The sequence below is a fragment of the Zootoca vivipara genome, chromosome 6 (assembly GCF_965207765.1).
Source record: "Zootoca vivipara chromosome 6, rZooViv2.hap1.1, whole genome shotgun sequence".
NCBI lineage: Eukaryota > Metazoa > Chordata > Lepidosauria > Squamata > Lacertidae > Zootoca > Zootoca vivipara.
This window is the reverse complement of record NC_142589.1, coordinates 25,310,277-25,323,179: the sequence shown is the minus strand read 5'-3', so window position 1 is coordinate 25,323,179 and position 12,903 is coordinate 25,310,277. Positions and strand designations below refer to the sequence as shown.

The 12,903-nt window shown below is 49.8% G+C and overlaps 1 protein-coding gene across 5 annotated transcripts in view; it reads right to left on the bottom strand.

The window, feature by feature from the left end:
- LOC118085876 (b(0,+)-type amino acid transporter 1-like) overlaps positions 1-12,903 on the bottom strand; it is a 45,998-nt gene that overhangs the window by 13,686 nt on the left and 19,409 nt on the right. For 3 of the 5 annotated variants that reach the window (XR_004692707.3, XM_035116895.3, XM_035116896.3), the window contains exons 1-2: positions 2,210-2,325; positions 541-673 (exon numbers count right to left, since the gene is read on the bottom strand). Coding sequence is in view for 4 of the 5 variants with exons in the window: in XM_035116895.3 (XP_034972786.1) it covers positions 541-633 (93 nt within the window). In the remaining variant the exon portion in view is untranslated. Of the gene's footprint in view, positions 1-540; positions 674-2,209; positions 2,326-10,321; positions 10,341-12,903 lie in introns of those variants that run through there. The other 2 variants (XM_088671826.1, XM_060276104.2) reach the window with 2 other exon arrangements.

The window sequence follows — 12,903 nt, the reverse complement described above, 5'->3', positions numbered from 1 at the left end:
GAGGAATAAGCGCTCAGTATTGACCATGACCATTTCTTCATATTCGGTGCCAAGGAAATAGTCTAGCCAAGGGGAAAAGTAATGAGTGTGAGGGGAACGCAAACAGGGTCTGCTGTGCTGAGACCTTCAGCGCCATTAACAGGTGAGGTGACAGCAGGAACAACTTGTGGTATAATGCCAAAATTAACCAGACATTCTGGGAAAAGAGGCTTTCCTTTTGTACTTCACTGAGCTGGGTGATTATCTCCACATTTAGCAAACAACACTCTATTAATTACAGTAACTCGGGTGTTAACACCACAGACCATTCATTTCCCATCAGGCCCAACCAGCGTAGCTGGAAATTGGGGGCCAATAACCTCTGAAGGGTCACGAGCTCCCCATTCCTGCCATAAACTATGCAGACCTATAAGCATCATGGGGCAGGTATCAGCCATAGGAGAGACACAATTTGGTTGAGGCCACCTGGTGTTATTCACTACCTCTGGGAGGTTAAGAATTTGTAGGGCTCTTTCCAATATAATATATTACAAGTCTTGCCTCTTTCTGTAGATTCATAGATTTGCTTTTCTTGATGGGCGTTTCATCAGGTTCTTGAGTTGAACTTCGTTTTCTGATGCCTTCTTCATCCATTTTGCTTACTTGATGCTGATGCCTATTATATTAGTGAATCCTGCAACCAGCACACAGTTAACTATGATTATATTATTCAAAAGTCTGTTTATCTTTTGACTTCAAAAAAGCAATGGGGGACCCATAGCGCTCTTACATAGTTAATTCAAAGTAATGGTGGGATGTGCTACCTCACTCCAAGTTGGCTTTGTAATGTTATAGCATAATCAAATCTAAGTATGGGACACTGTGATATCACCTCACTGGTCCTATGATCCCTGATTATCTAGATCACATAGCCAGCAAGAAGATCCCTGCGACGGGGTGAGCTCCCATTGCTTGGTCCCAGCTCCTGCCAACCTAGCAGTTCGAAAGCACGTCAAAAATGCAAGTAGATAAATAGGAACCGCTACAGCGGGAAGGTAAACGGCGTTTCCGTGTGCTGCTCTGGTTCGCCAGAAGTGGCTTTGTCATGCTGGCCACATGACCTGGAAGCTATACGCCGGCTCCCTCGGCCAATAATGCAAGATGAGCGCGCAACCCCAGAGTCGATCATGACCGGACCTAATGGTCAGGGGTCCCTTTACCTTTTATGAGTAATATAAAGGTGGCTTATCTGCCTTAATGGGAGCTCAAAGGTTGGAAATGAATTTGCTGTACACAACATGATTTGATTTTATGGATAACTTATTATCAGATGGTTTGTTGGCCACCAGTGATCAGATGATTTTGTTATCAGTTTGCTCATTTTATATTGCAAACTTTATAGCTGGTTCGATGGTTTAACATGGCAGTCACAACACAGGATGTGAGCAGGTTTCTTTGTTGGGCAGCCAATTCTCAAATCAAGAAAGGTGGCCGTTTTGTGGAAGCTGGAGGCGTTTGCAGGGCCTCTCTCACCTCTTGCTTGCTTATTTTTGGGAACCGTCATCACAAAGAGACAGAGAACGTGGGAAGAAAGTTGGCCTCAGTGATTATGCCTTTTGCTTGGGATTTAAAAAAAGTTCTGAAGAGGAGAGGGGGGGGGCTGCCTTGGGATAAGGATAGGAAAGGCAGGGGAAATTGCTTCTGCACATCCCTGGCTCTTTCCTCCAGTTGGTGTTGCTTCCTTCCCTGGGACTCAGCTAAACTCAAGTTGTTGAACATATATATATGGGGGGGGGGCTGCCAACTCCACATACGGTATTTGAAAGTGCAATCCTAAACATGTCCACTGAAAATCAACTCCTGTTGAATTCAGTGGGACTTACCCACAGGTAAATTAAATTAGGATTGCAAGCAGTGTGGTGTGTTTGAGCCCACAGATTCATTTGCAAACTAGGGGGACTGCCATAGCCACTTTGTACTGATGGCAAGCGTGCAAGAACCATCGCACACCTTCACACTTTCCCTTCATGGCCAGTGCTTAGGCTGGAAGGAAGTCTTAGTTTTCTTTAAGCCCAATTGGCGGCAGCGGGATGATCTTCTTGGAGAGTCCAGCTGGGGTGGCAAGTAGGGCAGTTCCCTCCCTGCTACAATAGTTTTAAGGAAGATAAGGAACATCACTCATCCCAGAAAAACAATAACAGCAACATTTGGAAGTGAGAGTGGTACTCACCGTGTTTGGTGTAGCTCTTGAGTCATCAAAACACCTTCCTTCACTTACCGGTATCTCCTCCTTCAGCAGACAATGCCCGCAACTGGAAAGCAGAATGCTGGGAAACAGCAGTCGCTTAAGTACAGAGGTTATAAACAAAGGTAATTATTAAACTAGAATGCTTCCAAGAAGCATTAAGAGCCCAATTAATTTATCAGCAAAAAAAGGCAGAGTTTTTGGTTCCATTTTGATGTCTCTCCACCCCCCACCCCCTGTGTCTTGCAGTTTGAACAAGCACCGAAGTATTTGACAGTGCGGCACTCATGGACCAAGGCGCCAACAAATTGCAGGTTGCCATGATTTTATAAAACATCAAGGTTTTTATAAAACATCACGATTAAAAAGAAAAAGAAAAACCCACTGAACTTTCGGAAGGGATCGTTGTGGGTTATTTTCTTTACAAGCTTCTTAATTAGCAAGCTTTCTAACAAAGGTTTTTAAAGCAATACATTGCTTACTTTAGCAAAAAGGGAAGAATTTAAAAAGGAAACAGACGAGCTCCTATCTACTTCAGACAATTGGCTGCCTGCCCACCTGCTCTCCTGTACTGCTTGTTTGGATGGACTGAACTTCTCTTGAACTTGCTAACAGGCTGAATGCAGTAAGAAAGAAGGAAAGAAAATCTCCCTTTGTTTCCAGCCTTCAGCACATTTGCAGACAAACAAACAAACTTAGTTAATTACTTTTCTGCACTTGGGGTTTAGAATGTATCTTGTTCGATCCCTCCTTCACTATCACCCCTGATTATTGGCCATGCTAGCTGCAGCTGTTGGGAGTTGAGTCCAACAGTATGTGGAGGGCTGTCCAAGTTTCTCACCCCAGCCCTGGATTTTTAAAATGTCTCCAATGTTGACATTCACACACTTTTCTGAAGAGATGTTCAGAACTTCTACCTGTGTTTTAATTCATCTTCTTTATCCGTGTTTCCAGAATTAAAGTTAAATAAAATAGGTTGGTGGCTGCCTAGTTTTTAGAGCTAGGGAACCTGAAAACGTATCGAGGACCAGGAGTTCCCCTTCACTCTCAGGCCAAATAGGTTTCTGTAGTGCTTCAGAAACCAACACACCTCAATTGAGCACAGCAAGAAAAGAGAGATGAGGGTGCACATCACCAGAAGCGATGCCTCTGTCATACTGTTACAAAAACAATTGTGCGGTGCAAAAATCACATAGGCTACATGAGCAAAGGGTTTGGTAATGGTCGTAGATTGCGCAAGAATTCAAAGCAGCTTGAAATGTTATAGCAACCAATAGGTATGTACACATGTTCGGCATATTAATTTCACACTGGGAAATTTGATTTGAATAAGTGAGGGAGATTGGTCTTTTCTCCCCTCTGTGATATAAATCGATTTATTTAAATTGCCTTCATTCAAATCAACCCACCCTAGATAACAAAACTAATCTGCTGTTGTGGTTGTTGCAAGGATGATAGAATTGAAGCATGCATAATGCTTCCAGTTACTGGTCTTCAGCTGGTGGGCCAGGACCCACTATGAAAATATGCAGTAAAGGATTAAGAAATGCATGTTTGCATTAAAAGCAGGGCCTGGGTCTGAAAAGGCTGAAGACTACTGCTCTAAACCATTCTCCCCAAACTAAGGCCCGGGGGCCAGATGCGGCCCAATCGCCTTCTAAATCCGGCCCGCGGACAGTCCGGGAATCACCATGTTTTTACAGTAGAATGTGTCCTTTTATTTAAAATCCATCTCTGGACTATTTGTGGGGCATAGGAATTTGTTCATATTTTTTTCCAAAATATAGTCCGGCCCCCCACAAGGTCTGAGGGACAGTGGACCGGCCCGCTGCTGAAAAAGTTTGCTGACCCCTGCTCTAAACCATTCTTCCCAAACATGGCGTCCTCCAGTTGGACTACAACTCCCCAAATCCCTGACCATCAGCCATGCTCTCTGGGACTGATGGAAGTTGTGGCTCAAAATAGCTGGAGAGTGACAGGTTGTGGAAGGGTGTTCTAAATTGCTACTACAGGTATGCTTAGCAGTATTACTGTTGTGTCCAGTCCTCATGGATGTTGAGATGCATTTGAATAAGATTTGCACGGGCTTTTGCACAATGTCCTAAAAGGCTTGGCTTTGCAAAGGTGAAATGTAAAAGGAATATTAGAGTCCCTATCTGTAGCTTAAGGACAATCTTAATTCATTCATATGCACTTTGGACTCCCTCCTAGGGCTAATCCTTGAGCATAATGAGAATGAAGTTCAACGTTCTGAGATAGGCACATGTTCAATGCAATGTTTCCTTATAACTCTATGGTCTATTGCAGGCAATTACATTAGTCAGGAATGAAATAAATAGTTCTTAAATACTAAATGACAACACACCCAGATTGTAGTAACTACCTGCTCTGGACCTACACAATTGAGCTACAGAGGCAGCACCGATGCCAACAAACACAGAGTCCAGCCAGTATCTTGCTAATCTCTCAAGGTAAAGTGCACAATGAGCTATTGCCAATCAGCATAATAATTTTTAAAAAGTTACCTCTGTGTAAGTCCTAAACACAACGCATTGTTAAACTATGGAATTCGCTTCCACAAGATGCACTGATGGTCACCAATTTTGTTTCGGCATCAGACTAGGCAAAATATAAGGCTAATCGATGGCCACTAGTCATGGTGACTCTATATTATCTCCAACATCAGAGGCAACAGATTGGGGAAAAGAGTGATGTCCCATTGCAGGGGCGTACCCAGGATCAAAACTAGGGGGGGCAAGCCATGGTCGTTCAGGGGCGGGGCCAAGGCACGGGAGGGGAGGGGCCACGAAGTGGGAATGTGGACGGGGCTACAGGGCCAGCGGGCCCGACGCCTCTGTGGTGGCGGCTGCAGCCTCTAAATGACCCCCCTAAACTCTCCCACACGAAATTCCCCTGCTCTGAAGTAGGGCCGTCTCTAGGCCCGGGTCCGGTGGCGCGGAGCGCCAGGGCGCCAGGTCACCAGGGGCGCCACTGCGCCCGCTGAGAGGCGCGGGGGAGGCCACCCCAGGCCCGCCTCTCAGCTGTTCAGTGGCTTCAGGCTGCTTTCCGGAGGCGTGCGGGTCTGGGGCCGCCTCTGCTGTCGCAGGGGCGTCACAACAGGGGGAGGGCAGCACCCCCTGGCCCAGGGCCGACCCTATGCCCAGGCTGGGTTGCACAGGGCTCTGGCCCTCCAGGCGGCAGCCGCGCAGTGAGCTGCGCTCGCCGCGCCAGGAAACGGGGCGGGTGGGGGCAGCAGAGGGATCCGTCACACCACGGCGCCAGGTATGCCTAAGACGGCCCTGCTCTGAAAACACCGCTCCCATCCATTTACGGCTAGCCACCTCCCTGAAAAAACCCTTTGGGCCCCGCTTTCCCTCCTCCAGGTCCCCCCGAAGCCTTGCCAGTTCCCACCCTATATATCTGGGATGGGGAAGGAGCTCAGAGGTCTGCTAGTCCTGGGGGGCCACCCCCCCATGGCCTGGGAGGATACTGGGGACCCCCCCGCCAAGCTCAGACCCTCAAAGAAGAAGAAGCTGCCACCACCGCCTCCCCATCGCAAGGGAGCAAAAGATGGGAAAGGTGGGGTGGCGCAGCGCAGGCGAGCCCGCCCCCCCAGCTGCGACCCTACGGCAGCTGCAGTGGCTCCCCCGCCCTCAACGCCCCTCTCTCGGCAGGGGCAGCAAGGGAGAGCGGCTGGGGGGGGGCACATTGCAAAGAAGGAAACAGCAGCCAATGCCCGGAGAGGGCAATGCACGCAGGGGGAGCGGAGAGCTGTGGTGCCCCCCAAGGCAGCTCCTTTCTTATTGCCGGGGGTGGGGGGCGGCGAGGAAGGGTCATTGCCGCTGGGCTACTCCTGCCGCCGGCAATCCGGTGAAAACGCCCCCACGCAGCTTCCTTGCAGCAGCCACGACCACCGCCCCCACTCCTCCTTTGCGGGCTTCTGCCCACCGAGGCTGAACTGGCTCCTGTTGGTGCACTTCCTCTGCCGGCCCAGGAGGAGTCTCAGTAGCAACTCCTAACTCAGGGGGGGTAGGGGGTGCGGAGGGGGGGAAGGGGGCGATTCCTAGCCCGCGGCGCTGACGATCGCAGTACAGCCTACCGGGAGGCAGAGCGCGGCAGCAGCTGCAACCAATGCAGGGAGCCGTGTCTCCTTCGCTTGCCAGCCCAGCAGAACTCTTAGGCAGGAGAGGTTGCCGCCCGGCAGGGCTTTCCATTGGGAGGCGCGAAGGCTTTAGTGGGCAGGAATTGGTGCAAATGTAGGCAGGGCGGGCTGAGAGGAGGAGCCGCGGTCGAGGAGCCGCGGCACCAGCAGCGTTTCCTCCCCCCTCCCCTCCCGTGTCAACAAGCGGGGCGCCTGCGCAGGGTATTTGCTTCCCTAGTCAGGTCCACGGTTTGGCCTTCTAGGGGGGCAGCTGCACCCCCTGCCCCATGCTGGGTACACCCATGCCCCATTGTTCTAGGTGCTTTTTGCAACACAGAATTTCATTAGTGCAAGCATTTTCTGAGCTCTGGGCACAGTACTGCGCCTATGATTTAAGATTAACACTGTGGAGTGGAAGGAAAGGAGGACCTTTTTCTGCCTCCCCACCTCCAGCTACACTCTGAAGACTGGAGAAGGGACCCTCTTAAGAATATTAGGGGGATAGGCAGGGGAAGATTACACCATGTGGAAAATGAACATAATATTTTAGCTGCAGTTCATTCATTTTCAGTTTTGTATTGTTATTTTAAAAATGCACCTAGACATTCAGTTGTTGCGCCCATAACCTAGGTTTAATGTGCCATTTACTGTTTCTAACACTGTCGAGAAGGGGAAGCTTCTTTCACTTAGCTCTCTCATCTGCTGCATACTCTGTGGAGGGGAGAATCAGAGCTGGCTGCAAGGAGGAGCCCTCCTGGGCTAGCATCGTAGGCAGTCACAATCCTCCTTTTAGCTGGAGTGGTATAAACCAATGTCTGATGACTCTTGTTCTGGTGGACAGGAAATGTGGAAAGGGAGCCTGTGCTTGACAGGGATGTTTAGAGGGTGGATGTGTCTCTGTGCACTCTATAGGGCAGGAGCTCACTGGGATGACGACACTGGGTTGCACTAAATGCATAGTAAACAGCTGCTATGTCTGGTTTATTTGTGGGTTGTTGTTGTTGTTGTTGTTGTTGTTGTTGTTGTTTTTAAAGTGTTTGTTCTTTTTTCAATCCTTTTCATAAGCTACTGGAATGAAAGAAAAAAAAATCCTTCCATGAGCTTTCGTGTGCATGCACACTTCAGATATCTGAAGAAGTGTGCATGCACACGAGAGTTTGTACCAATGACAAACTTAGTTGGTTTCTAAGGTGCTACTAGAAGGAATTTTTTTATTTTGTTTCGACTACGCCAGACCAACACGTCTACCTACCTGTAACTGGAATAAAAGGGTTAGAGATAGTCTCTTATACCCCTGCGTTACAGGGAGTCCAGGCCCCATGCCATGCCCTCAGCTGACCAATCCGGCTAGCTGGGGTGTGTGGTTTGTCACATTTAAGCGCCCCCCCCCAGCACACCTGTTTGGCTCCTGCACACACAGATCTCGCTTACTTACCACGTGCTGTTTGTGGATCCTTTGCTTTGTTCTAGCTTCGTTAATTTTGAAGTCCCTAAAAACCTTCGCTGCAATGCTGCGACAGGGACTTTCCTGCCAGGGATTGCTTGGTTTTCCTCGGCACGCTACTCGCATGTACAGGAATTTATTTCAACTTAACCCCTCTAGGTTCCGGCACTTGGAGCAAAGCAGGTTTCTGTGAGGAGGTTATTTCAACTTAACCCCTCTGACACTCACACACAAAGCAAAGACCACCACAGCCAACCACAAAGGAACAACCATATCCTAGGCCAACCCCAACATCTCTCACCATCAAAAGAAAACAAGTGAACAGTAGAGAACCTATACAAGCGACGCTGACAACCCTCCACACACACCTATTAAGCAAAATAGAAACACTGTCACCCCACCCTCCCCCCCATCTACTTTCCTTCCCCTCTCCTCACCAATGTCTCAACAAATGAAACTGATATGTAAAAATGCTAAGAGAGACATTGCACATATCCTTGTAAACCAAGAAAACCCTTAATAAAAATCATGTTTTAAAAAAACAAAAACAACCCCTCTGGGTTCCGGCACTTGGAGCAAAGCAGGTTTCTGTGAGAAGGTTTACTTTAGCAGAGTTAAACAATCCCCTTTATAAATTTATGCAGCAATCAGCTTGTTGCTGACTCGTCTGAGTTCTACTAATAAAGATGCCTTCCTGGTTAAAAATCCCTTTGAATCCCTCTTAAAGAACACACACACACAAATCTGATTTATGTTAATACCGTGTTTCCCCTTTTTTAAGTCGTAGTCATAAAGTAAGCCAGGGCAGCAATTTTAAGCATTTGAGAAATATAAGACATACCCTGAAAATAAGACATACCTCCATGTCTGCCAGCTCGGGGCCTGAAACTGGCTGCTGCAGCATGGAGCGCTCAGAGCGCCCAGGCGCGGGCAAAGCAAGAACATGGAGGTGCTGATCAGCTGGAGCGCGGGAATTAGTTGTTCCTGGCTCAGCTGGAGCGCACGCGTAGGAGGAACGCAGCAAAGTCAGCCCTGAGGAGGGAAAATGGCGTTTAAAAACGCCGTTTGAAGCGCCCACCTCATTAAGGAAAAGCGCCCCGCCGGCCACCGCCCTGCCCAAACCAGGGCTCTCTCCCCTCAGTCACCCCCAGCTGCCCCGCCGCCGCTCTCCCCTCCCTCAACTGCCCCTTCTTCCCCAGCCGGCTGCCCGCGTTCCTCCAGCCGGGGCACGCAGCGGGGAAAGGGTGTGCGACGGCTGAGGCAAATAGAGGTGGCCGGTTGCCCGGGGGTGGGACGGTCAAAAAGGTGGGCGAGAAGGAAGCTCCTTGCTCGCCGCCTCCTCTCTCCCTCTCCCTCTCTCCCGCTGGGCGCCTTGGCCCCGGGGAGGTGCAAGGAGCCGCAGCAAACGCGGAGGAACAGGCGGCCAGGGGTGGGTCGCTTTCTCCGCCTCCTTGGAGTTTGGGCTCCGTATACAGGAAGGAGCGAGCCCGGAACTGCCTCCCAGCCAGCAGCCCCTGAGGAGCCACCGCCGCCGCCGCCGCCCTCGAGCTTCTTTTCCCTCAGGCGGCTGCAGCGTGGAGCGCGCCGAGTGCTCCGCAGCGCCAAGCGCTTGGAGTGCCGGGCCGGGCCGGGCGGAGCGTCTGGGCCAGCAGCCTCCACCTGGCCCGGCCGAGGAGGCCTGCCTCCCCGCCGCCCGAACTGGCGGCTGCAGCATGGAGCGCGCCGAGCGCTCCGCAGCGCCGAGCACTTGGAGCGCCCTCCTGGGCCAGCCAGAAAGCCTGAGCCAGCGGCCTCCACCTGGCCTGGCCGAGGAGGCTTGCCTCCCCGCCGCCCGGAACTGGCGGCTGCAGCGTGGAGCATTGGAAAAGACTCCTGGATGAATCCCTCTCTCCAGGCAGAAGAGAAGCTGGGGGTTTGTGAGTTGACCCCAGGGTAATAGTGGGCAGTGTGGAGGGATGCAGAATGAAGTCGGGCAGATCATACCGTAATAAAAACCGTACCGGTAATAAAAAAAATACAGGTAATACACCCCACCGAAAATAAGACACCCTGTGGTTTTTGGGGGTGGAAAAGTTATAAGACGGTGTCTTAAAAAAGGGGAAACACGGTATAAAGCTATTTTACTCTCAGATTCATTCAGGTTTACAGAACTGTACCTGAAGGCAGGCTTAGGTTACATACCAAGCAAATAAACTATACCAGAGGGAAGTTGGTCCTGAGGTGACTTCAACTGAGCAGTTATCTTTCAAAACCACCTGCAACCGACAGACTGGTTGTCACAGCAACCAGTTAGAACATGGAGGCCGTTAGTCCTCTGTCGGAATGTTGCACTTGACTGCACCTTTACATCCCTCTGTTTCTACATTTGCAGCCGCCATGAGGGAAGTTTCACTGATGGGCTTATGCAGGCAGGGCTTTGGAGCGTTCCTGGAGACCCGTTCAAAAGGGTCTTTCCTCTGCCGTTTTCCCCTAAACCTCGTTCCCTCCCGTCAGCCCCCTCCCTTGCCCTTACCTGTTTGTGTGCTGTGCTTCTTCCTGACAGGAGTGTGAGCTGAGTTCCTTAGGTTTCTTCAGTCCAGCTTCCCCTTCTGCTCCGAGTGCTTGTTTCCTGCCTCTTATCTTGCCCTTAAACTGTGGCGTTTTGCTCTTTCTTGACTGGAGCTGGGCCATGTTCCTTAGGGTTTTCAGCCCACCTTCCTCCCCTGCTCCGAGCAGCTTCCTCCCTTGCCCTGAGTTGCTAGTGGGTGTTTGTTTGTTTGTTTGGTTTGTACGTTTGTACATTTCCGCTTTCCATCCTTCCCCTTTCTACCTGAGTTCATCTACCTGTATTGGGCTCGGCTTGCCCCAGTGTGTGTTGGTTCTTCATGCGTTCTCAGTTTCCTTCCTTTCTCAGAGTAGCGGGTGCCTTGCTCCTTATTTCTTGAGTTTTTTCTGTTGGCCTTGACTTGCCCCAGTGGGTGTTTGCTTCCCTTCAGTTGGTGTGTGTTTTATTAAATGCTGGGGTGTCTGCTAAATCGGGTCCTCCCTGCAAGAGAGGGCACACGTTGCGGTGGGTCCCAGCAGACCAGGTCTAGGTGTTGGGGCGGGGCAATTGGAGCAGCCACAACACCCTATTGGTGGTCCATCTGATGGGGTGCAATTGGGCTGAGGGCTTGCCAATCAGAGAGTCAGATGGACCAGTATTTAAGTGCTGCACTCATCGTAGAGATCCTCCTTCTCTGGTTGAATTGCATCAGAACACCCGCTCCCTAATTTTAGGGCTTTCACTTGACTTTGCTATGCTGTCGTGTGTCGTCTGCCATTGTTGCAGGGGCACAGCAGGAATTTTCCCCACTTGGCTGATTGGCTGTTGCCATTTGGATTTTGCCTGCCGCGTAGCAATTCGTCACAACTTGTAAGGTTGGCAGATTGGCTCTGGTTCACGCTCATAGGGGGGTATGATCCCTTACCACCATATATTCGGGTATTCCTCTTAAGGGAATCCAAGGACCAATGGTTGGTATTCCCCCAAGCGGGGTTGCCCTAATCCAGTGCACCAGTCGGGTAACCCCGTCCCAGGTATGTACCTGGCTGCTGACTCATGGTATGCCCTGAGTCAGTGCTACCCTAGGTAGCTAGTCGAACCAGAGCCTATGCAACCACTCACTTGATTTGTAATCAATAAAGTTGTGGCCTAAATTCTGCCAAAAACCAAACCAAAAAATATGAGTCATGTCTGAATTTATTTCTAGGCCTGGGATAGAGGGTCTCCACATGCAAAGGGCAGCTGCCTGGCTGAATAAGCTCCCCCACCTTCTATTCTAGATAGGGAAATCAATCGCTTCCATTTACTCTATCCTGCAGGGGTATCTTTTCTCCTTAAAGGGGCAGCTTGCATTTTAAATAGGCTCAGGGCTGGGGATCAGCTGTCTGGCGCTAAAGCCTCTTAGCTTTTTATGGTACCGGTACATAAGGGGGTAATTTTGCTAGGTTTTTTTGTTTTATTTTGTTTTGTCGTGATCCCTTGACTATTCTGGTATCAGCAGTAGGTCAATTCAGATTTCCTGAGTTACTCTCGGGTGTGTTGGGGCTGCTGTTTGTCTGTGCTTCCTCTGGTGAACAGTGTGTTGCTGGGGCAGCCATTTTGAGCACACCAGATGGTCAAGCTTTCCCAGCGACTATTTGGGATGGGACCCGTGGCCTGTGTTTGTTTTTCTTGTTTCCGTGTTGCTTTGGGCACGTGCTTCCACACCCTCCTGTGCTACATGAGAAACTCTTTAATTGTAACTTGTATTATATTATATTAGTGTGTGTCCTTTTCTTGGAAGTTCTTATTTAACCTTAATTCACTGAATAATAATTATATATATACTGGGGTGTGTGGGGGTGTGGGTGGGTGTGTGGGTGTATAAACACACACACACACACACACACACACACACACACACACACACACACCCCTACCTCACTATTTAATAACATAATTTATAGGACCTGCCCTTTGTTGTATAGCCCTGGGGGCTGAGTTTTGTTTACTGCTGTTTTGCTTGGTAGCCTCAAGCTACGGTTGTCCCCTCTGTACAGTTTTTGGTCATAGGTTCATTGTTATTACTGTATTAATATCAATGTTAGTTGCTGCTGCTTAAGGTATTTTGGTTTTTTAGGTTGGAGGCGGATTGCCCCCCTTCTTCAGGAATACCGGTAGTGCACAAGCAAACTGGGAAGGCCTGTGGGGCCGCATAGCCGCTTTACAGCATTACTGCCAGGGTCTGCAGGTTTTCACCGAGCAGTCCTATTGGCTACACGCTTCTGGTATTGCTTCAGGTAGCTGTTTATTCATCCTGATATTATCAGTACTAACCCTTCTCCACCGGGGGCATAAAATACTGCAAACGATACCGAGTTGCTGCTTGTTGTGCATTAAGGTTTTGCGTTGCTGCCGGTCTGTGTAGGCAATACTGTGCTAGGTGGCCGCTTCTTGGTATGGCCATTGCTGATTCAAACCCATGCTTCCTGCTTCGGGCTGCCCTTTGCCTTAGGCAATATTGATTGGTCTGTCATTATTCTGCGAGGGCAGTTTAATTCGGGGGCTGCTAGCCAGTGCAGACGATAGTG